A 25,617-nucleotide genomic window follows, 5' to 3' on the forward strand; every position below is an offset into this window, starting at 1 on the left:
CCTGACCCATGTGTTGGGATCTATAGTTTTGTTCTCTTGGGAAAATAGGTTTCCTCAAAGTTAACCTTCAATTTTCTGCCTGTTATAAACGTAGTATTTTGGGAAATGACTCAGAAAAGGGACCTAAGTGGGGGGCCAGGGGATACAGTCACTCTTTTGAAATTCCTTGTTTTCAGGACAGCATTTCACTGGAATCCTCAATATGGCTTGCTGTTCCAAAGCCAACATCTATTCCAGAGGTCCTCAAACTTTTAAAACCGGGGGCCAGTTCACTGTCCCTCAGACCGTTGGAGGGGCGGACTATAGTTTAAAAAAAAAACTATGAACAAATTCCTTTTTTTTTTTAAAACTATATAGTCCACCCCTCCAACAGTCTGAGGGACAGTGAACTGGCCCCGTTTTAAAAGTTTGAGGGCCCCTGAAGTTCACCTACCCAGCGGTTAAGGCTCTACCTGTGAAGGGCAGACAGTCTGAGAGCAGACTTTCATCAAAAGGCCTGTTCTCAGCTCCACGCTGCACTCCAGACTTCAGAAGAACCCAACGTTTTTAGTATCTTTTATTCACTAGCCCTGCCCAGTGATGCTTTTGGTAACTCTTTAAGTTTCCAGTATTTTTACTCTTTCCTCTCTAACCACACCACAACAACTGTTTTTTTGTTTTCCATTTAGATGGCTGCCTTGGGCCAGGGCACCCATCTCTGCTCCAGGCAGTTGTCCCATGATTACAGGGCCCGGTGACACAAGCCTGGCCAACCAGGAATCATTTCTGGCCCCTTGTGTTCAGAAGGGGATGTAAATGCAGCAGACACCCTCTTTATTTCTGATGAGTGTCAACTGAACCGGGAGAAATTGCATATAAAATTGCATCTGCATGTGGCAGTTGGGCTGCATCTCAGGCTATATACCCCAGGATATAAGAAATGTGAGCTTCCTTAAATGTGAGCCTCCTTGTGTCTGTGAGGGAAAGTTGAGGCCCAAATTCACATAGAAGGTTAGGTGGAGCTGCAGTTAGAACCTCATTGTCCTGATTCCCTGTACAGTGCCTTTTCCTGCCTGGAAGGAATCTCTGGTCCCACCTCTGAGCTGGTGGAGTCCCCTCTCCAGACTCTCCAATCATCTAAGCTCTGTTTCTGCACTGCACTGAGTGCCCATTGCTGGGAAGAATCCTAAGAACACCTTTGTTAGGTCACACTCCTAGTGGGGGCTTCCAGAATGTTGTTAGGTTAGGCCCTCTGGGGTATGGATGTCTGGTGTGCAGTCCGGTGCTATGTGAAAGAGGCAAAGAACTGCACAGAAGTTAGATTAGAAAATATAGTTTATTTAGAAAGTAAATTAGGGAGAGAAGAGAGGAGAGAGGGAAAGAAAGAGAGAAAGAGAGAGAGAGAGAGAGAGAGAGAGAAAAGCTTCACCTCCCCAAGGGAGGGGAGGGGGCCAAAGCTTAGGAAATATGGCAGCGGCCATTGCTCGATGAGCACATGGCCACACCAGTAAGGTAATGGATCGCCACAACTTCTTAAGGCAAAGAGGCACTTCTTTTACTTACCTGTATTCCTCATAAAACTTAGTGCAAATTTTGCGCACAGAAGCAGAACAATCAATAACCACTTTTGGGCTGGGAGCGGTGACTCATGCCTGTAATCCCAGCACTTTGGGAGACCGAGGCAGGAGGATTGCTTGAACCCAGGAGTTCAAGACCAGCCTGGGAAACACAGTGAGACCTGTTCTCTACAAAAATAAAGATAAAATTAGCCAGGAGTGGTGGTGTGTGCCTGCAGTTCCAGCTAGCGGGGGAGGTAAGCCATGATCATGCCACAGTTCCCAGAATGAGACCTTGACTCTTGACTCAAAAAAAAAAAAATCCACTTAATTTTCCTTTTGGGAAGGCAAAACTTCTTGTGAGCTGTAACCTATCTCAAACAAAGAAGAGCATCTGAAACAAATATACTAGCACCGTAACCTCAGCAAGTGTTTTGTGAATCAAGTCTTTTTTTTGGGAGTCGGAGTCTGTCACCCAGGCTGGAATGCAGTGGCAAGCTCACGGCCACTGCAGCCTGGACCTGCTGGGCTCAGGTGATCCTTCCATCTCAGCTTTCCAAAATAGCTGGAACTACAGGTACACGCTACCATGCCCGGCTTATCTTTTGATTTATTGTAGAGATGAGGTCTTACCAAGTTGCCCAGGCTGGTCTCGAACCCCTAGACTCAGGCAATCCTCTTGTCTAGGCCTTCCAAAGTGCTACAGGCGTGAGCCACTGTGCCCGGCTGAATAAAGTCTTTAAATGAAAACATTCTTCAGGGGGAAAGACTGCTCCAAAGCAGTCAAGAAAGGAAAATCATCCCTAGCAATGACATATGATATTCTTCAAAAAAGAAGTGGAGTCAACCTCTGCCCATCTACCCCATGTCAGGTTAGTTCAGAATGTACACGAGAAACCACTCTATCAGCCATTCTGAAGCTCAACCCTCTGCTGCCTCCACGGAGAAGCAGAGAGAATCGAATAGCTCAATGTTTAGCAACGCATTGCTCTCTGGTGGCAGCACGGAGGAACCACATTGACATGTGGGGAGGCTGCAGAGCAAAGAAAGCACAATAACAGAGGTCTGCCAACGCATGGAGGGACTCTCCAGGATGGCTCAGAAGCCGAAGGCCCTTTTGCGGAGGAAAAGGAAAAGTGAGAGGGAGGGGGAAGGGAGAGGGGAGGAGGGAGCGAAGAAAGAGGAAAGGGAGAAAGGGAGAGAGAAAGAAGAGGGAGGAGACAGGAGGCAGGAAAGGGGAGGAAGGGACAGGGGAGAGAGGGAGGATGAACGGGAGGGAGTGTGGAGAAAATAATGGGAAGGAGGGAAATGAGAGGGAGGGAGACAGAGTATCAGCGCAGAGAGACAGAGGAGAAAGACAGAAAGAGGAGAGAGAGAGGTAGAGAGACAAGAGAGAGGTGGAGTAGGGCGAAAACACCCAGGTGCCCAAGGCTTGGGAAAGAGCCTGGAGTCAGCACAAGGTGGATCTGGGAAGAAAGCCCTTGGAATCTCGGGGAGGTTCCATGCTCCTCCAGCCAAGGCCAAGGCCTTGATTCGTTTGGGTGGAATGAAATATATGACAGACACATGGAGATAGGGATGCTCCGCTTACAACTTCCCAGAGCGCTACAGCAACTCCATTCTTAAAATTGCTGAAACCAAAAACTTTGGAGTCATGCTTGACTCTTTTCTTCACATTCCAAATTCAGTCTGCCAGGAAATTCTGTTAGTTCTGTTTTCAAAAAAATATCCAGGATCCAACTATTTCCTCCTACTCCCAGTCTTACAGGTGCAAGCCACACGTCTCATGCTTGGATTGCCCCAACAGCCTCCTAACAGGTTTCCTGGGTGGCACTCTTGGTCTACTGTAACACAGATTGACCGCTGCAAAAAGCAGTCGGACCACGTCACTGCTCCAAGTGGAACCTTCCAACAGCTCCGTATTTTCCTCAGAGGGAGGGTTTTCTTACAAGGACCTACAAGGCCCTGGATTGCCTGGCCCCTCCTCCACCTCCTCTCCAGTGTCACCTCCTTTACTCACTCTGCACCAGGTGCAGGGACTCCCTGCTACTGCCCCAGCATCCAGGAATGTCCCACTCTACGGCCTTTCCAGAGAACTCTTCACTCTGCCTGAAATGCTCTTTTCCCAGGAATCCCTGACCTCTTCAAAGCCCTAAGAGCAATCACGACTTTTTCCAGCCCATCAGAATTCCCAGTGCCCCTCCCTGTGTAATCTCTCCATAGCCACTGATAACATTCTAACAGGCTGTATGGTTTTTTTCACTATGTCTATTACTGTCCTCTCATCCAGTTCGAGTTGAGGAAGCTCCATGATGGCAGGAATTTTTTTGCTTTTTTTTGTTGTATCCCAATTGTCTGTAATATTGCCTAGTAAACGGAAAGTAAATATTTATTGTTGAATAAACACAGTTAAAAAAATAGAATTCTGACTGCTATTGCATTATGAATTTGGGAAAACTGAAAATCTATTAAGATTTTAAACACTGGGAATATACTTATTTATTTATACCATATTTAATGTCTCAATAAGTTTTCACTCTTGTAATCATATTGGTCCTTTCCTTTTATTAAAGAGTCCTTCCCAGTGTTTAATATTTTGGGTATCCTGTTCATTATTTTTTAAGTAGTTAAAGCTAGCATATAAGGTAGTGAGTTTTGCATATGCAGCTTGGATCTAACACTTTTCTGAATTTCTATTACTTGACAGTCTTTCAGTTGATTTTGTTTCAAGATACAATTATCTATAGAATATAAGACTATTTCTTTTTCTTCAAGATTTATAACTTTTATTTTATCTTAGGTGGAGGATCAAAAAGTATGACTAAAGGTAGATATTCTTATTTTGGTTCTGACTTTAGAGAGAAAAAATGTCTGTAATGGACATTTGCTTTTGGCTCCAAATACACTTTTTTCAGATTAAAGCAACCATTAAAATGCCAGAATAATGGGTTATTTGTGCAAAGCAGAGTTTTAGGAAGCTAAATGTGGGCAGCCATGGATATGACTGTGTGGCAGAGAAAAGACTAAAATCCAAAGCAACAGCACCATGTGTAGGGTTTGCATATGATAGGCCCCTCAGTATTGCTGGCTTGAGTCAATTAATGAAAATATGGATACAGGAAATAAGTTCTGTTTAGTGACTAGAACAACAACAGTTTGGGATATCAATTACATTCTTTTCTACTCTACATACAAAACTTCAAGCTGTGAACTTTTAAAGATGGGAACATGCATTCATATGTCCAATCATGTAAACTAGTTAACGTGTCTGGTACACATTGTCACATGTGTGCATCCTCTACATGTGCTTGTGCTTTTGTGTACGTTACTGTACAGTACTGTACAGAATACAGTAGCTTTATTTCAAGCCCAGGACATCTGAAAGCAAGCATAAAAACAGTGGTGGGCCGGGCGCAGTGGCTCAAGTCTGTGATTCCAGCACTCTGGGAGGCTGAGGTGAGTGGATTGCCTGAACCCGTGGATTCGAGACCCACCTGGGCAACTTGGCAAGACCTCATTTCTACAATAAATAAAAAAATTAGCCAGGTGTGGTAGCCTGTGCCTGTAGTTCCAGCTACTTGGAAGGCTGAGGGGGAAGGATTGCCTGAGCCCAGTAGGTCGAGGCTGTGGTAGCCACAAGCGTGCCACTGCACTCCAGCCTGGGCAACAAAGTGAGACTCTGACTCAAAAATAACAACAACAATAAAATATTAAATAAAAACAGCAGTGATACAGCTGGTACTTGTAGCAACAAGTGATAATAATGGAAACAAAAGTAAAAATGATTGGGAGGGTGGAGCAAGGCGAAAAGAAGTTAGACATCACTCATTCTAATAACATGAATTGTTCAATCATCAGCAAGATTCTAAAGAACAAGGACAAGATCATGAAATGTGTGAAGTCTGCTGTGCCCATGATGCTGACAGTAGTATCAAAGAAGTGTGGAAAAGTGATGGAAGAGATGGAAAAACTTCCTGTGTGGATGCAGGATCAGCATCAGTGTCAAGTCATGCTCAGCTTAATGCTGATTCAAGAGAAAGCTAAAAGTCTTTATGAAGCCTTGGAAAAAAAGCACAGTTAAGAATCAGACAGTACATCTTTTTAATGCCAGCTATGGTTGGTTTCATCAGTTCAAAGCTAGAGCCAACCTTCACAACGTAAAAGTAAGTGGCAAGGCAGTGAGTGCAGATACAGTAGCTGCCCAGGAATTTCCTGAAACACTTCGAGAAATTATTGCTGAAGCCATTTTTTACTCATGCAGGCTTTTAATGCAGATGAGATGGAACTGTACTGGAAGAGGATGCCAGACTGAAGTTACATCAGTATGGAGGAAAAGGTGATGCCAGGCTATAAAGCAGCAAAGGAAAGCCTAACTCTGTTGTTTGGTGGCAATGCTTCCAGTGATAGGAAGCTGAAGACTCTTAGTTTACCATTCAGAGAACCTAAGGGCCTTACAAACACAACCAAGGGCTCCTTCTGTGTTGTGTGGAAGAGTAACCTCAAGACCTGGGTTACACAGTCCATTTTCCAGGACTGGTTTTTCCACCACTTTATCCTGGAGGTAGAAAAATATTGCTTGGAGAAGGACATAGCATCAACATTCTTTTGCTGCTCAACAATGCTCCAGCTCACACCCCAATTCTCGGACGACTTTCATCCCAACATCAAAGCAGTGCACCTGCTACCCAATACCATGTTGCTCATCCATCCTATGGACCTGGGAGTTATAATGACTTTCAAAAAACATTACTGGGCTGGGCGCAGTGGCTCATGCCTGTAATCCCAGTAATTTGGGAGGCAGAGGCGAGAGGATTGCTTAAACCCATGGGTTTGAGACTAGCCTAGGCAACTTGGCAAGACCTCGTCTCTACAATAAATCAAAAAATTAGCTGGGTGTGGTGGCACACGCCTATAGTTCCAGCTACTTGGAAGGCTGAGGCAGAAGGATCACCGGAGCCCAGCAGGTTGAGGCTGCAGTGGCCATGAGCGTGCCACTGCACTCCAGCCCGGATGACAGAGTGAGATGCCCCCGACAAAAAAAAAAAAAAGAAAAAGAAAAAAACAATACCTATATTATTTACATCACACTTTTCATTAGGCAGTAAAAGTGAGTAATGAATCAGGAACAGTCTTGTGACAATTTCGGAAGTACTATAACATCTATGAGGCCATAAAAAGCATTGACTTTACTTGAGGTGAGGTTACAGTTGTCACCGTGAATGGGGCTTAAAAGAATCTTCGCCCACAGTTTGTTCATGAGTTTTGTGGACTTGAGAAGGTGAATGAGGAGTCTAAAGAGGTCTTCAGCAACTTAGTAACAGTGAGTGAGAAGCTGGAGCTAGTTCTGCAAGAGGACGACGTTACTGAATTCCTTGCTGTGCAACACGAGGAGCTTACCTAATGATGGAATTGGAGGCCCGGAGAAAGAACCAAAAGAGACAAGAAGAAGAAGTAACTGAAGAGCCAGAGATTCACAATGTAGGAAATGGCATGGAGATTTTCTTTATTACAGGAGGCACTGTTAGTTTTTGAGGCACAGGACCCGAATGTGGAACAATATACGAAGATTGCAGCAGTCATTCAGAACACAATTCAGTGCCACTGTGTCGATACTACCCACACATCACTGAGTCATTTTTTTCAAGAAGGTAGATAGAAGTGAATCCAGCAAGGAGCCAGAATCTGTGCCATCAGCATCAGGCATGAGTGGCATTGCAGCTTGCCCTCCATTTCCCATTGCTGACGGTCCTTCAGCTCTGCCACTTCCCACTCCTCTCCCTCTGTGTCAGTAACTCTCCTTGCCTATTCACCTGATGCCAGTTGTTGTGCTGTAATGTACTACTGTACTTTTTTTGGTACTACTGTTATAGGAGGAAAAGGCTGACATGCTGACAGTGTGAGACTACAACTCAAAAAAAAAAAAAAAGAAAAAAAAAAGAAAAGAAAGAAAGGCTGAGGTAGAAGGATCACCTGAGCCCAGCAGTTTGAGGCTGCGATAGCTGTGAGTGTGCCAACACACTCCAGCCTGGGCGACAGAGTGAGATGCTGACTCAAAAAAATAATACTAATAATGTTTCTTGAGCTGGGTATGGTGTTATCCCAGCACTTTGGGAGGCTGAGGTGAGAGGATTGCCTTACCTCAGAGTGAGACTCTGACTAAAAAAATAAATAAGTAAAATAAAAAATCTTTCTTAGGAAAAAATTGTAAGGCCAATTAGTATAAAAATTATTAATTAAGTGGCCTGAAAATGATGTTGGCTTCAATTTTTAAGAATTCAAATCAGTTTTCAACAACATCTATTATTGTTTTATATATGAAAAAAAATTCATTAGAAGACAAGGCTCAGAATTAGAAGCAAATAAAGAACGAACCAAGTTGGGCGTAGTAGCTCATGCCTGTAATCTCAGCATTTTGGGAGACGGAGGTGAGAGGATTTCCTGAGTTCAGGGGTTTGAGACGAGCCTGAGCAACTTTACGAGACCTCATCTCTACAATAAATCAAAAAATTAGCTGGGCGTGGTGGTGTGTGGTTGTGGTTCCAGCTACTTGGAATGCTGAGGTAGAAGGATCACCTGAGCCCAGCAGGTCGAGGCTGCGGTGGCTGTGATGTGACACTGCACTCTAGCCTGGGCAACAAAGTGAGACTCCTGCTCAAAAAAAAAAAAATCCGCAGTGCAATGCCTAAACCTCATCTCCCTCAACAGCTCATCAGGTGGATGTCCCTACTGAAACACAGCCTAACAAGGAGACTACTGCTTACTAGGAAGAAAGCTTTGGCTTGAGTCTTCATTAACCTTCACACAGATCTGGTCATTGGTTGTATTTGGAAAGGTTGCTATCCAATTTTTGCTGGAAGATATTACCTTATTACTCCTTACTTTAGAACTAATCCCAGTGAAAATTACTTTTTTTAGAAAGCTTTTAAGGATATTTTTCATATAAGTGATTTCACACCCAAAGGTTCCTTTTTTTGTTTAGCTCTCTGTTCTTGACCTTTCTAATTTCATTTGTTAGTCATGGGAAGGCTGCATCTCATAAAAAGCTAATTAAACTATTCAGAGAAACAAACGCTGAAAAAAGTTAAAGTATACCAGGAATAATTATTTCCCTTTACTCTTGTGTAATTGTAAATAAGGTGAATTATGCACCTAAAATATTAAATACCATTAAAAAATACACTGAATCCAGGGAATCAGAAGAAATTTGAATGAAGAATTTCTGCAAAAAAAAAAGTAGGCCACCTCTAACATTCAAATAATAAAATTACAGTAGTTTAAAATTGATCTTAAAAATCTACTGTGTATTTATATCTAGTATAAATAGGTAAATATTAATGTTTAAATTATTTTCTACAAACTAGCAAAAACATTCAGAAATCTACTGAATAATTCCATATCAGAATACGTTATAAACCAAATAACAGAAATTTCCTTGTGACGTTTCCTTATGTCATTTCCAAATGACAAAAATCACATAACTCTAAGAGATTAATATTCCTAATTTCTATCTTCTGATTTCTGGGAAGGTCTTCTCTTGTTTTGTACAAGCAAGTCTGTCTTGAAAATGTGGGTTCTGGGCCGGGTTTGGTGGCTCAGTCTGATCCCAGCATTTTGGGAGGCTGAGGCAAAAGAATTGCCTGAGCCCAGGGGTCCAAGACCAGCCTGGGCAAGTTGGTGAGACCTCATCTCTACAATAAATCACAAAAACTAGCTGGGCATGGTGGTATGTGTCTGTAGTTCCAGCTACTGGAAGGCTGAGGCAGAAGGACCGCCTGAGCCCAGCAGGTCCAGGCTGCGGTGGCTGTGAACATGCCATTGCACTTCAGCCTAGGTGACAAGAGTGAGACTCTAACTAAAAAAAAAAAAAAAAAAGAGACAGAAAATGTGGGTTTTGGCTTCTCACCAGAAACAAGTGTAAATCAATGCCCTCTTATTCCTGAAGTGCTCCAAGTGATATGGATGAGACCTTCTACCCAAGCACTAAGTGCACTTACTGTTAATGCTAAAATGGTACAGATTTTCTGGTTCACTTTAAAAGTCTGAAAAAAATTAAACTATAGAGATATAGTTCAAGGCCTATAACCACAGGAGTACATTCTTTTTTTTTTTTGAGTTGGAGTCTCTCTCTGTCACCCAGACTAGAGTGCAGTGGCTGCTCCCGGCCACCGCAACCTCGACCTGCTGGGCTCTGGCAATCCTTCCGCCTCAGTCTTCCAAGGAGGTAGAACTACAGGCGCATGCTACCACGCCAAGCTAATTTTTTTGATTTATTGTAGAGATGAGGTCTCGCCACGTTGCCTAGGCGGGTCTCGAACCCGCGGTCTCAGGCAATTCACTCACCTCGGCCTCCCAAAGCATGGGATTACAGACTGAGCCACCGAGCCCAGCCAGGAGTACATTCTATAGAGAGGAAATTGCAGCTGGCACAGTTATATCAGAAAAAAAACAAGTGAAGAAAATTGGGAGAGGGAGGGGAACTACTTACACAAATGGTGCAGAACAGGCATCGACACCGAGAGTGACTCAAACTCTGACTTTAATTAGAAAACGAATTTGGAGACTTCTGGCAAGATGGCGACGGGGCAGCTTGGTTTGTGAGACCCTCCGTGAAAGAGAACACACATAAAGAAAGACTCTAGCTCTCTCCCAGGGGCCGCAGCTCCCATCGTCGGCAGCCTGCTCTTCACACGGAGCTCAGCCGCGGCCACCACTTAAACAACATGGCAGTCTGGGCGGCCGCTGCAGCTGCCATTGCTGTGGCCATCACCCAGTCCATACCTGAGGTGACCCAGGACTTCTGACCGTGCATGTCCCGCAAGCACGATCTACTGAGATCGTGCTGCTGCCACTGCCGTGCCCCACCCCTTGGCCGGAGCCAGGCTCATGGAGCTCCTTCCATGTACCGTGAGGTGGCTGCCCCCACCGCCACTACAGTTGCCTGCTCCCTCCCGGCCTAAACAGCCTCCGACTTCTGCCAACCCCGGCCTGCATCGCCTGGCAGTCTCCAGCAGCTGCGAATAAAGATCAACTAGAGTGGTGACATAGCTCTCCCTGCTGGGGATCCAAGGTAACAACATCAAAATGGGAAAGACAGAAGCTCTTCCACCTTGATAAACAGACACAGGCCAGATCTGAGTGATAGACTGGGCAGGGAGATCTGAACCACTCTCCACAGCAGGCCAGGGGCAGCTGACCCTAACTGTGAACAAATCTATCAGCCTGCAAAGACAGCTAGAAATCAGAGCTGAAAGGACATTGGACTTAAAGGAAAAGTCTCAGAGTGTGCTTGGTTGGTTCTGTTAGTTTATTGACTTTATTCTATTCCTTTTGTTTTGTTCGTTTTTTATTTTTTATTTTTATTTCTCTGTAAACCCCATCTTTGTATAGAGGAATAGCACACCAATAAGGAGGTTGGTTAGCTTGTATGTTAGCATCATTGTATGTTTTAGTTTTTTCGTATGGTTGTTAGTTAGTTTGTAGTCGTGGTTATTGTTTTTCTTTTTACTTGTTTCAGTCTTTCTGTCTCTATTCATTTGTTAGTCGGTAAGCTTGTCTGTTTTCCCTCTTACTCCTCTCTCTCTCCGCCCCTCTTCCCCCCACTGCCTGCTCCATTCTCTTCCCTCTGTTAACCTCATTTTGTTTTCAGGGAGTAAACCTACAACCCCACTGCATGGACAGATTCCAAGGCAGTGGGAAGTGGGTTTCAGATTATCCACCCACCTGTTGGTGGATACCGGGATCTGCAGATAGATTTTGAATAACAGTTCCCCCCTTAATTAAATATCAAAACTGCAAAAATGACTGCCCCCAACATACAGTCCAGCTCCAGAATTGAAAAAAGCAGGAGGATATACATAAGGAAGAATAGGAGATTGAACAAACAGAAGTAAAAGGAACCCCTCCACTCCTGAATAACAGAATTAAAGAAGACGGGGAAGTGGAGGGAAGGAAAATTCTGCACAAATGAAGAAAAACCAAAAGAAGAATATAGGTGTCACACAGACCCTGGGAGGTCAGACACTGAGAAAACAGACTTTGGAACACAAACAATGAAGAGCCCCCAAAATGACTGGTCACATGCAACAAACCCAGACATCAAGACATTAATAGAGAGAATAAAAAATATTGAGGAGAGACAAGATGAAACTCAGAAGGAGCTGATGACAGAAATAACAGCAGTAAAGAATACTATGATGAAAATAAATAACAAACTAATAAGCATGGAAAGCAGAATTAGTAAAGCAGAATTAGCAAAACAGAGCTCGAAGACCAAAATACAGAACTAATCCAAACTGTCAAAAACATAGAAAAGAAGCTTAAAAAGACAGAACAAGACCTTCAAGAGATGAATGATTACTTCAAGAGACCGAACCTATGAGTAATTGGCCTTCCTGAGGCAGAGAGAGAGAGAGAGAGAGAGAGAGAGAGAGAGAGAGAGAGAGACCACACTGGAACAAACATTTCATGAAATCATTCAAGAAAACTTCCCTCTTCTCATCAGTGATGCAAAAATTCAAACACAAGAGATTCAGAGAACCCTTGAAAGACAACAAATGAGAAGACCAACTCCCAGACGCATAATAATTCGCCTAAACAAAGTAGGTATAAAAGAAAAAGTCCTAAAGGCAGCAAGAGAAAAAGGTCAGACTACCTACCAGGAAAGACCAATTAGAATAGCAGCAGATTTATCTATAGAAACCCTCCAGGCTAGGAGAGCTTGGAGCACTATCTTCAAAGTTCTAAAAGATAAACAATTTCAACCAAGAATAACCTATCCAGCCAAGCTAAGCTTCATCAGTGAGGGAGAATTGAAATCTTTCCTAGATATCCAATCCCTAAGAACCTACGCTGCCACTAGACCACCTCTACAAGAAACACTTAAAGTATTAAACACAAAAGAAAAGGAAAAAAGAACAATAACGTTCTTCACAAGAGTACAGGAAAAAGATTAAAAACACACATGAACCAACTCCAAAACCAAAAGCAAGACAACAAACAGGAACAACAATAACAACTCTGTAAGAACCTTATGATAGGAATCAACTCTCACATTTCAATAATTAGTCTGAATGTGAATGGACTAAATGCACTACTGAAAAGACAGAATGGCAAAATGGATAAAATATCACCAGGCAACAATTTATTGCCTTCAAGAGACTCACCTCACTAGAAAGGACACTCACAGACTCAAAGTAAGAGGATGGGAAACAAACTTTCTAGCAAACAACACAAAAGAAAGGAGGAGTCGGGATCTTAATCTCAGACAAAATACCCTTTAAGCTATCAAATATTTAAAAAGATACAGAAGGCCACTACATAATGATAAAAGGTTCAATCCATCAACAAGAAATATCTATCCTAAACATATATGCACCCAACATAGAGCACCAACTTTCATAAAGCAACTTTTAGGTAAACTCAAAAAAGATATTGACTCTAACACTATCATAGCTGGGGACTTTAATACCCCACTCACAATCCTAGACAGATCGTCAGGACAAAAAAATCAGCAATGAGATCCAGAACCTCAATGTGACTCTTGACCAAATGGACTTAATTGATACCTACAGAACACTCCACCCAACGACCACAGAATATACATTCTACTCATTACCGCATAGGACGTACTCTAAGATCGACCACATACTTGGACATAAATCAAGCATAAACAAATTTTAAAAGATCAAAATTTTGCCATGCACCTTCTTGGACCACAGTGGAATAAAAATAAACATCAACACCAACAAGGTTCCCCCCAAACCCACAAAGACATGGACACTAAACATGATGCTAAACAACTCCTGGGTCAATGATGAAATCAAAACAGAGATTAAAAGTTACCTGGAGACAAATGAAAATGAAGAAACATCTTACCAAAATCTCTGGGATGCCATGAAAGCTGTAGTAAGAGGGCAATCCATATCTCTAAAAACACACATGAAAACAATGGAAGGATCACAAATTAACAGCCTAACAAGTAACCTAAGGAAGCTGGAAAAGCAAGACTACCAAAACCCTAACTTCAGCAGAAGAATTCAGATCACCAAAATAAAAGTCCAAATCCAGGACATAGAAGACAAAAAGATAATACAAAAAATCAATGAAACAAAAAGCTGGTTATTTGAAAGGATACACAAGATCAATGGTCCCCTAGCTAGACAGACCAAGAAAAAGAGAGAAAAAGCCCATATAAACACAATCAGAAGCACAAAAGATGAAGTCACATCTGATCCTGAAGAAATACGAAAGACCATTAGAGACTACTATGTACACTTGTATGGAAACAAACTTGAAAACCTTAAGAAAATGGAGAACTTTCTGACATCACACAACCTGCCTAGGCTGAAACAAGAAGAAATCAAGACCCTACATAGACTAATAACAATCAAGGAAATTGACTATGTAATAAGAAAACTACCACCAGGCTCGGTGGCTCAGCCTGTAATCCCACGCCTTTGGGAGGCTGAGGTGAGTGGATTGCCTGAGCCTGCGGGTTCAAGACCCGCCTGGGCAGCGAGACCTCATCTCTACAATAAATCAAAAAATCAGCTGGGCGTGGTAGTGCATGCCTATAATTCCGGCTACTTGGAAGGCTGACGCGGAAGGATCGCCGGAGTCCAGCAGGTCGAGGCTGCGGTGGCCAGGAGCGGCTGCTGCACTCCAGTCTGGGCAACAGAGTGAGTCTCCAACTCAAAAAAAAAAAAATAAAACTACCTACAAAAAAAAGTCCTTGACCAGATGACTTTCCAGCAGAATTCTATAAGATATTTAAGGAGGAGCTGATACTAATACTACTGAAAGTATTCCAGGTGATTGAGAAAGATGGAGCTCTTCCCAAATCATTTTATGAAGCTAACATCACATTGACACCCAAGCCAGGTAAAGACCCAACAAAGAAAAAGAACTACAGGCCAATATCTTTCATGAACATAGATGCTAAAATTCTTAGCAAGATCCTAGCAAACTGGATTCAACAACACATCTCAAAAATCATCCATCATGACCAAGTAGGCTTCATCCCTGGGACGCAAGGCTGGTTCAACATTTGTAAAACCATAAATGTAATTAAATACATCAACAGATGTCAAAACAAAAACCACAGGATTATATCATTAGATGCAGAAAATGCTTTTGATAAAATACAGTACCCCCTCTCTTGATAAAAACCTTCGAACATCTAGGCATACGTGGAACATACCTCAAAATAGTAAAAGCCATCTATGAGAAACCCACAGCCAGCATACTCCTAAACAGACAAAAATTGGAACCATTTCCCTTGAAAACTGGAATAAGAAAAGAATGCCCACTCTCACCCCTCCTGTTCAATATAGTAATAGAAGTCCTGGCTAGTGCAATCAGAAAAGAGAAAGTAATCAGGGGTATCCAAATAGGAAAAGAGGAAGTCAAGTTATCTCTCTTTGCAGACGACATGACTGTGTACCTTGAAAACCCAAGAGAATCTGTCAAAAACCTCCCTGTACTGATAAAGGACTTTGGAAAAGTCTCAGGGTATAAAATAAATGTGCAAAAGACAATCACATTTCTTTACAGCAATAATAAACAAACAGAAACCCAACTAAAAACCACAACTGCATTCACAATAGCCACAAAAAAAATGAAATACCTTGGCATCTTCCTAACCAGAGACATGAAAGACCTTTACAATGAAAACCACAAAACACTACTCAAAGAAATCAAAGATGACACAAACAAGAGGAAAAACATCCCATGCTCATGAATTGGAAGAATCAACATTGTGAAAATGTCCATCTTACCTAAGGCAATCTACAGATTTAATGCAATACCCATCAAATTACTAGCAATATGCTTCTCAGATCTAGAAAAAACAATGAAAACCAAAATGACCAAGAATAACCAGAAGAATCCTTAGCAAAAAAAAAAAAAGCAGGAGTTATCACACTACCAGACTTTAAACTTTACTATAAAGCTACAATAATCAATACAGCTTGGTATTGGTACAAGAACAGGCATATAGACCAATGGAATAGAATTGAGATTCCAGAAGCAAAACCTCAATTTCTCAACCAACTCATCTTCGACAAAGCCTTCAACAACAACCACTGGGGAGAGGACAACCTATTCAGTAAACGCTGCTGGGAAAACTGGCTGACCACGTGCAGAAGATTCAAACAAGACCCCTATCTATCCCCATACACAAAGCTTAACTCTAAATGGATCAGAGACCTAAGTATAAAACCTCAAACCACAAGAACTTTAGAAAATGCTGGACACACCCTTATGGAAGTTGGAACTGGCATCCAGTTTCTGAGCAAAAACTGAAATGCACAGGCCATAAGAGATAAGATAGACAAGTGAGAACTCATTAAATTGACAAGCTTCTGCAAAGCCAAGGAAACCATCAAGAGAGCAGGGAGACAGCCCACAGCCTGGGAGCAAGTATTCGCCAACTCCAAGTCTGAAAAAGGCCTAACATATAGGATCTACAAGGAAATCAAATGTGCTGAAAGGAAAAAAACAACCTCATTACAAATGGGCAAAAGACATGAACAGACACTTCTCAAAAGAAGACATATGAGCAGCCAACAGATACATGAAGAAATGTTCAATCTCACTAGTCAAGGAAATGCAAATTAAAACTACACTGAGATACCACCTAACTCCAGTCAGAATGGCCATTATCAATAACTAAAAAAATAACAGATGCTGGAGAGGATGTGGTGAAAAAGGAACACTTCTACACTGTTGGTGGGAATGCAAACTAGTGAAGTCTCTGCGGAAATCAGTGTGGCGATTCCTAAAACTCTAAAAATCAACCTTCCAAATGACCCGTAATCTCCCAACTGGGAATATACCCTGAAGAACTCAAATCACTGTATAAAAAAGATACCTGCACACGTATGTTTATCGCAGCATTGTTCATGATAGCGAGATCATGGAACCAACCATGCTGTCCATCAAAAGAGGACTGGATTAAAAAAATGTGGGACAGATACACAATGGAATATTATGCAGCCGTAAAAACAGAACAAAATCATGAATTTCACAGCAACCTGGATGGAATTAGAGTTTATAATACTGAGTGACCTCTCACAGAAACAAAGATCTGAGTATCACATGTTCTCACTCATAAGTGGACCTTGAACAACTATAATACTATAAAAAAAGGATTGACAGTGGAGGGAAAGTATGGGGGCGTAGGGAGGGGAAGGGAGGTGGGATTAACGGTAGTCAGTATCTGTCTGGGGATGGTGGGGGGGACACACCTCATCAACAAGGGCACCTGCACAATGCATATTTGTATACCTAACCCTTAACTGTACCCCACAGTTTTAAAATAAAAAATATGTATTAAAAAAAAAGAAAGAAAAGAAAATGAATTTGACATTGGTTCTGACCGGACAGCAAAATAAACTAACTTAAAAATGCTCCTTCTATAAACAGATTAAAATGCTGTCAGAAATAGAACAAAATATTATTTCATCTGAACTGGAAAGTAGGAAAGTGAAATCTCTACTCACCAGAAACAAGAAGAAAATGAAAAAGGTTTGAAGAGGAAGACATCCTTACGCCAGAGACCTATGGGCTGGGGCTTCTTGTACCTTCGTTCTAGGAAGGAAGCCTGCAAAGGGACAAACTGACAGCTGCTATTTCCAGAACGGTAACAGCTCCCCTATATCTGAAAACTAGAAAGCCATTGGCCCAGACCTTAGTTCTCTTCTATTTTCTATCAATCTATCCCTGGGTAATCTCACCCAGTTTCTTGTTTAAGTACCACCATCTAAACACAGAGGACGTTGTAAACCAAATGTAACAATGTATTAAAATATAACACACTGGGAACAAACTGGGTTTATTCCAGAAATTCAAGAACAGTTCAAATCATGCAATTTTCCACAAAGAAGACAAAATAGAACAAATTATATTATAATCTAAGATGTACACAATTCATTTGATAATAATCTACACCAAATATGATTTAAATAAAACTCTTGGCATAGTTTTAAAATAAGAAAAAAATATTAAGATGACCCCTATGCTGCCTTTATTTGTTACTGTTCTGGAACCTCTAACAACAACAATAAAAGAGAGACAGAGAGAGAGAGAGAGAGAGAGAGAGAGAGAGAGAGAGAGAGAGAGAGAGAGAGAGAGAAAGTGCGAAACCGGTGTAAGGATTAGAAAGAATTAGCACTGATACCATTTGCATTTGATGAAATTATCTTCATAGATAAAACATAAATAAAGTACAGCATGGTAGTTCTTATAAGATCACTCTACAAAAATCAACTGCATTTCTGTAATCCACAACACAGGAACTATCATTGAAAGATATGTCTTACCACTCTGGAACTGGAACTGGCGACCAATTTCTGATCAAAACTCCAAGTGCCCATGCCATAAGAGATAAGATAGACAAGTGGGACCTCATCAAACTGACAAGCTTCTGCAAAGTTAAAGAAACCATCAAGAGAGCGGGGGAGACAGTCCACAGACTGAGAAGAAACATTTGCCAACTCTATGTCTGATAAAGCCCTAACATCTAGGATCTACAAGGAACGCAAATGTGCTGAAAAGAAAAAAACAAACAGCCCCATTACAAAGTGGGCAAAGGCTATGAATAGATACTTCTCAAAAGAAGGCATACAAGCAGTCAACAGATACATGAAAAAATGCTCAGCCTCTAGTCATCAAAGAAATACAAATTAAAATCACACTGAGATTCCACCTAACTCCAGTCAGGTTGGATATCACCAATAACTCAAAAAACAACAGATGCTGGAGAGGATGTGGCGAGAAGGGAACACTTCTACACTGTTGGTGGGAGTGTATAGTACAGCCTCTGTGCAAAACAGTATGGCGATTCCTAAAAGATCTACAAATAGACCTTCCATATGACCCTGCAATCCCCTTACTGGGAATATATCCAGAAGAACTCAAATCACTATATAAAAAAGATACCTGCACATGTATGTTTATCGCGGCATTGTTCACAGTAGCAAGAACATGGAACCAACCATGCTCCCCATCAAAAGAGGACTGGATAAAAAAAAAAGTGGTATATATACATGATGGAATATTACACAGCCATAAAGAAGAACAAAATCATGAACTTCACAGTAATCTGGATGAACTTAGAGCCTATAATACTGAGTGGTATACCACAGAAACAAAGTAACTGAGTATTACATGTTCTTACTCATAACTGGACCTTGAGCAATTATCGTAATACTATAAGAAAAGGATTGGCAGTAGCAGGAAAGTGCCAGGAAAGGGTGGAGAGGCAGGATTGGCAGTAGTAGGAATCTGTCTGGGGAACATCAACAAGGAGAGCTGTATAATGAACATTTGAATACGTAACCCTGAATTGTACCCCACATCTTTAAAATAAAACAAAATAAAATAAAAATAAAAAGGACATATCACTTACAATAGTAATAAAATAATACAAGGTACCTAGAAATAAATACAACAAAAGATATGCAAGACTCCTACAAAGACAATGAGAAGATCCTATTGAAAAGCATTAGAGAAGATCTAAATAGTGGAGAGAGAGATTAAGTTTCAAGATAGGAAGACATTATATAGATGTAAGTTCTACCCAAACTGATACACTTAATTTAATTCAAATAAAAATACCAACCAGGTTATTTGTGAGCTTGTGAAAAGTTAATTCAAAAACCTAGGTAAAAAACAAAGAACAGTTGAAACACTTCTGAAGAATAAGTCTAAGGGAGTTTGATATTGGCTCATGAATAGACAAATGAATTGGTAAACAGAGTAGAAAGCTAATATACAGATCTATGTATACACATTAACTTGTATAACGGTGGCACTGCAGATCAGTGGGAAAAGGATTGTTCATTTGCTGGGCTGGAACAGCTGTTTTACCATATGGAAATTGTATCCCTTTCAAACATTACAGAGAAAAAATCAATTCCGGATAGATTAAAGACAAGTGCAAAAAGCAAGATGTTAAAACTTATAGAAACATTAAAATCTAAAACGTGTTTATCATAAAACAAAGAATAAACAGGAAGAAAATATGTACAGCTATGTATATATAAACATATACACAGTTGGTCCTCTGATTCCACGGATTCAATCAACTGTGAACTGAAAATATTTGCAAAAAAAAAAAGATGGTTATGTCTGTAATGATTATGTATAGGCTTTCCCCCTTGTCATTAGTTCCTAGACAATACAGTATAACAGCTATTTATATAGCATTTGCACTGTATTTGGCACTATTAAGTAAGCTAGATATGATTTAAAGTATGAGACGTACCATGTGCAAACTCTACTACACCACTTTATATATGTAAATTTTTGTATCTGTGGATTGTCCTGGAATCAATCCCCCATGGAAAATGAAGGATGACTGTGTGTGTGTTTATATATCATCAATATAATATGACAAAGAATTGGTATACAGAAGAGATAAATAGAAAAAAAAAATAAAAACTGTCCTAAACTGATGAAAGATTATAAGACTTCACTGAATTCCAGAAAGAATTAATAAGAAAACAGACATGTACACATGGCTTTGTTAAATTTTAGAATTTTAAGGAAAGAGAAACAAACAAAACAAACTAGCATCAAACACTTTTTCTGGACATCTAATTGCTAGAAGAGAATGGAGTACTATTTACAGGGTTCCAAAGGAAAAAGTATGGCATTACAATTAGAAGTGCACACCAAGCCAAATGACTGTGGGAGTATAATGTCACAATAAAGACATTTTCAGAGATGGAAATATACTGCCCATGCAACATTTCTAGAAAAAATTACTCAGGGTATACTTGAGCCAAATAGAAAATAAAATTAATTCAGCTGGGAGCAATGGCTCACATCTATAATTCCAGCACTTTGGGAGGCCAAGGTGAGAGGATTGCCTGAGTCTGTGGGTTCAAAACCAGCCTGGACAACTCGGTGAGACCTCATCTCTACAATTAAAAAAAAAATTAGCCGGGTGTGGTGCAACATGCCCGTAGTTCCAGGTACTTGGAAGATTGAGGCGGAAGGATCACCTGAGCTCAACAGGTCAAGACTGTCGTGAGCATGCCACTGCACTCCAGCCTGGGTGACAGAGTGAGACTCCAACTAAAAAAATAAAATAAAATGAATTCAGAAGACATGGTATACAAGAAACAGTGGTGAGTTAGTAAAACGTAACTATTGATATGATGATGAAATGCAATTAAGTTAAATCAAGTTACTTGAGATAGGAGAAGGGTAATAAAGGTCTATTCCAGATTCTTTTTTCTCCTGTCATTTTCTTTCCTTACACTTCAAGATTCTTTTCTCTCATAACTGCCTTTTTGCCAGGAGGATTTCTTTAGCCTGACTTCTGATTCACTAACAAAGTTTTCTTTCTTTTTTTCGAGTTGGAGTCTCACTCTGTCAACCAGGCTGGAGTGTAGTGGCACACTCCAACAGCCACTGTAAATGAACTGACCACGATTGATTTCTTCAGTTAGCTTCCCTCCTCTTCCTACTCTGGTGAGTTCTATGGAAGATACAAAAAATGGCTGAACTGTAGTGCAGAAAGAGACCAATAGGTACACCCTTCCCTTTAGCAAGGCTTGATGGGAAAGTGTCTGTCTCTCTTTCTGTCCCCACACCAACTACTGTCAGTATACCACCTCCACACACACAGGGTGGCACACGGGTGGTCAGTAGAAATGTACATGTTGCCACCCTCAACAGCTCTCCTCTGCAGAGCTTGTCCCAGCTTCAGATTCATGAGTAGAGACCCTTCAGGAAGGGAGTAGAATGTTTTCTCTAACAGTGGTTGCACTGTCCCAGCAGAAAATTCACGGAGGAAGAAAGTCAAATAGAGAATCTCAGCCTTATACTGTGGTCCCACTTTGATAAAAAAAATAATGGCACTTAAAAAATTCAAAATCTTTGGCTGGCTTTCTTATCAATATGAATTAAACTCAACTTACTGAGTTCTAAAGTGTTGAGATGCACAATATATAAATTTTCCAAATGTTTCCTTAAACCATAGTTAGTTAAGTAAATAAAAAATACATATGGTGATAAACCTAAAGGAAAATATTCAGTATGTATGTTACATTAAAACTAGAGTCTCCAAGTTGGATGCAACTTCAGAAAGATGATGACATATACTAATAATTGGGTAAATCCAAAGATAACTGTTCCTTATGCCAAAAACAAATAAGAATGCTGTAATTACTTTGTCCTTTATATATTTTCAGGTGTTCTATACCACGGATAAATTATACTCTTCACATTCTTCTTGTGTGAAAAATCACTGTCATCTTCTCCAAATTCTTCACCACTTCTCAAATACACCCAAAGATAATCAATTAAATGACATTTTAAGTCTCTGATACCTTAGATGAACATACCCAAAGCATTATTTTCTCACTAAATTTATTGAATTAGAAAAGAATACACAAAAGAGGCAGAGTGGCTATGGGGGAGAAGCACAGGCTTCGGAGAATTTGTGTGTAAGTACATGTAAAATGCTAAGATGAAGATAGCTACCAGAAACAGAGAACTAATTTCAAAGGCAGATACAAATATGATTTGGAGAATAAGAAGCAGTCAAAGATAAGTAAAATCATCAATAAACACAATACATTGATAGACAGCTTTAATGAAGAGCCAATAAGCAAATGAATTGTGTGAAATTATAAATAAAACAATTTTTCAAAAAACCCCAACAATTTCCACAACTGGAACGCATTAAAAAACCACACACACTCACACGCAGGGGAACCCCAAAAAAATCTGGAATTATTTTTTGGTGGGTAGTCCTCTTGTAGTACAGGCTTGCCCTGCTAGTTAAGTGTTCTAGGAAAGTATTGGCATCAGTGTACCATCTAGTGTTATTGTGAGAGACTGTGTTCAGCTTTGGTGAATTTTTTTTTGGCGATTCTTTCAATGCATTTGCCCATTTCATGATGGGTGATTTAAAAGGGCACCTGCCCACACTTTGCCGAGTGTTCAGCGGTTTTTGACCAAAAAAGCCATGAGCCCCTTGCCCCACCTCCCTATTCACCCTATCTTGCCCCGAATGACTTTTTCTTTTTGTTTTCCCAAATAAAAAAGACCTCAAAAGGAAACGTTTTGCCAATGTGAAAGAGGCAAAACAAACAAAAAAAAAGACAGAAGCAACAAAAGGTATCAAAACTGATGAGTTCAAAAACTGTTTTGAGCAGTGGAAAAAGCATTTCAATAGGTGTACTGCATCAAATGCAGAATACTTTGAAGGTGTCCAAAGTTCAAACATGTAAGAGTAAATGCACACTTAAAAAAAAAATTTTCCAGTTTTTTGGGGGGAATCCCCCATTGTCAAGATATATATATAAAATTTCTTTTTTTTTGAGTAATAGTTTCACTTTGTTCCCCAGAGTGCAGTGCAGTGGCAAGATCATGGTTTACTGCAGACTCAATCTCCTGGCCTCAAGTGATCCTCTCACCTCAGCTTCCCAAGTAGCTGGAGCTATAAGGCACATACCACCATATCTAGCTAATTTTTTAATATTTTGTAGAGATGAGGTCTCACTATGCTGCCCAAGCCGGTCTCAAACTCCTGGGTTCAAGTGATCCTCCTGCCACAGACTCCCAAAATGCTGGGATTACAAGCATGAGCCATCATGCCTGGCCTGTTTTCCCTATTTAAAAAATATATTAAAAATTAAGTAACCATTTCTTTTTGTTTTGAGTCAGAGTCTCACTCTGCGCCCAGGTTGGAGTGCAGTGGCATGTTCACAGCCACCGCAGCCTCGACCTGCTGGGCACAGGCAATCCTTCCACCTCAGCCTCCCAAGTAGCTGGAACCCTAGGCGCATGCCACCACACGTAGCAAAGTTTTTGATTTATTGTAGAGACGAGGTCTCGTCAAGTTGCCCAGACTGGTCTTGAACCCCTGATCTCAGGCAACCCTCTCCCCTCCATTTCCCAAAGTGCTGGGATTACAGGTATAAGCCTGACCACGCTTGATGATTTCTTAATTTGAAGATTTACTTTATGGACGTTCTAATCTTTTGCTATTAAAGGAAATATATTTCATTACCAATAAACCTCTGCCTGCCTATCCAGGTAGGGTACTGAAGTTCCCCGAGATTATTTCCACAGACAATTAGACTCAAGGTACCACTTGTCATTCTCTTAGACATAGAAATTGCTACTTACCATGTGACTAGGGTCTCTATCAGCTCGGTCTTGTTCGAAGGAACTTATTTTGTGGGCACTCATTTCATCAGTGTCAGCCATGACATAATGTCTAGGAGAGTAGGCAGCAGACAGGCTCCCAAGCAGCCTCAGGATCTCGGTGGTATGTCCTCCTGGTAAAAAGTATCAGAAGTCCTAAGATTAAGAAACCTACAATGGACTTATCTTTTGACCATATTACACTAATGTCATGTTTTGGGGAAGGAGAGACCACTGGAACAGCACATTTCTCAAAAGACACAAGAAACATTTTAAAAGGATAAATCTATACCCTTGTATAAATACTAATGTTGTATCAACAGAAGATAATAAATGTTTAAAAATAAAATTGGCACTAGCAGCAGGTACAGGCAGGCACCAACATATGAATGTGTTATGTTCCAAGAGTGCATTTGTAAATCTATTTGTTTTAATTCCAACAGTCAGTCTAGGTAGTCAACTAACACAATTGGTTTTATAGTACTGTATGTATTTAATGGGCTATACTGATAATTGGTGGGGAGAAATAATATACTAAAAATGCAAGTGTGTATTATTAAAGTTTGTAACTCGAAGATCCATATGTAGGGGACTTACTGTACTGAGGAATGTACAAAGACTGCAGTTTCTGTTATCAAGAAGATTGGTGGGCACAATCTACAATAAACCCACAACCAGCATACTGCTAAATGGATGGAAACTCCCTGAAAACCAGAACAAGACAAGGCTGACCACTCTCACCCCTCCTGTTCAACATTGTGTTGGAAGTCCTAGCTAGAGCAATTAGACAAGAGAAGGAAATCAGGGATATCCAAATAGGAATAGAGGAAGTTAAATTATCCCTCTTTGCTGCAGATATGATCCTATACACCAAAATTCCAACAGAATCTGTCAATAACCTGCTTTCACTGATAAAGGACTTTGGCAAAGTCTCAGGGTACAAAATAAACATGCAAAAGACAGTTGCATTCTTATACACCAATAACAAGCAGAGAACCAAATAAAAAGCATAATTCCATCTAAAATAGCCACACCAAAAAAAAAATATCTTGGCATCTTCCTAACCAGAGAAATGAAAGATCTTTACAATGGAAATTACAAAACACTGCTCAAAGAAATCCAAGAAGACACAAACAAATGGAAAAATATTCCATGCTCATGAATAGGAAGAATCAACATTGTTAAGATGTCCACCCTACCCAAGGCAATCTACAGATTTAATTCTATTAAATTACCAACATCATTCTTCTCAGACCTGGAAATGACAATACAGAAATTCACATGGAAACATAAATGACCATGAATAGCCAAAACAGTCCTTAGCAAAAGAAATAAAGCAGGAGGTATCACACTTCTAGACTTTATTATAAGGTTACAATAATCAAAACAGTCTGGTATTGGTACAAGAACAGGCATATGGACCAATGTAATACGATAGAGATTCCAGAAACAAAATCTCAATTTCCTAACCAACTCATCTTTGACAAAGCCTCCAACAACAATCACTGGGGAGAGGAGAACCTATTCAGTAAACGGTGCTGGGAAAACTGGCTAATCACATGCAGAAGATTGAAACAGGACACCTACTTATCACCATATGCAAAAATCAACTCTAAATGTACCAAAGACCTAAACATAAAACCTCAATCTATAAGAACCTTAGAAAATGAAGGACACACCTTTATAGAAATTGGAACTGGCAACCAATTCCTGATTAAAACCCCAAGTGCCCATGCCATAAGAGATAAGATACACAAATGGGACTGCATCTAACTGAAAAGCTTGTGCATAGCAAAAGAAATCATCAAGAGAGCATGGAGACAGCCCACAGAATTGGAAACAATATTTGCCAACTGTATATCTGGCAAAGGCCTAACATCCAGGATCTACAAGGAACTCAAATGTGCCGAAAGGAAAA

General features: G+C 40.6%; 1 protein-coding gene across 1 annotated transcript in view; it reads right to left on the bottom strand.

Moving 5' to 3' along the window:
• Nucleotides 1-25,617, bottom strand: part of ALG14 (ALG14, UDP-N-acetylglucosaminyltransferase subunit) — a gene marked incomplete at its 3' end in the record, with an annotated part of 49,589 nt that overhangs the window by 15,500 nt on the left and 8,472 nt on the right. Inside the window, exon 2 of the mRNA XM_008057958.1 lies at nucleotides 23,682-23,833. Within this exon, the coding sequence (XP_008056149.1) occupies nucleotides 23,682-23,833 (152 nt within the window). The remainder of the gene's footprint in view (nucleotides 1-23,681; nucleotides 23,834-25,617) is intronic.

This window comes from Carlito syrichta, unplaced genomic scaffold, assembly GCF_000164805.1.
Source record: "Carlito syrichta isolate Samal-C Ts95f unplaced genomic scaffold, Tarsius_syrichta-2.0.1 Scaffold303173, whole genome shotgun sequence".
NCBI classification, from domain to species: domain Eukaryota; kingdom Metazoa; phylum Chordata; class Mammalia; order Primates; family Tarsiidae; genus Carlito; species Carlito syrichta.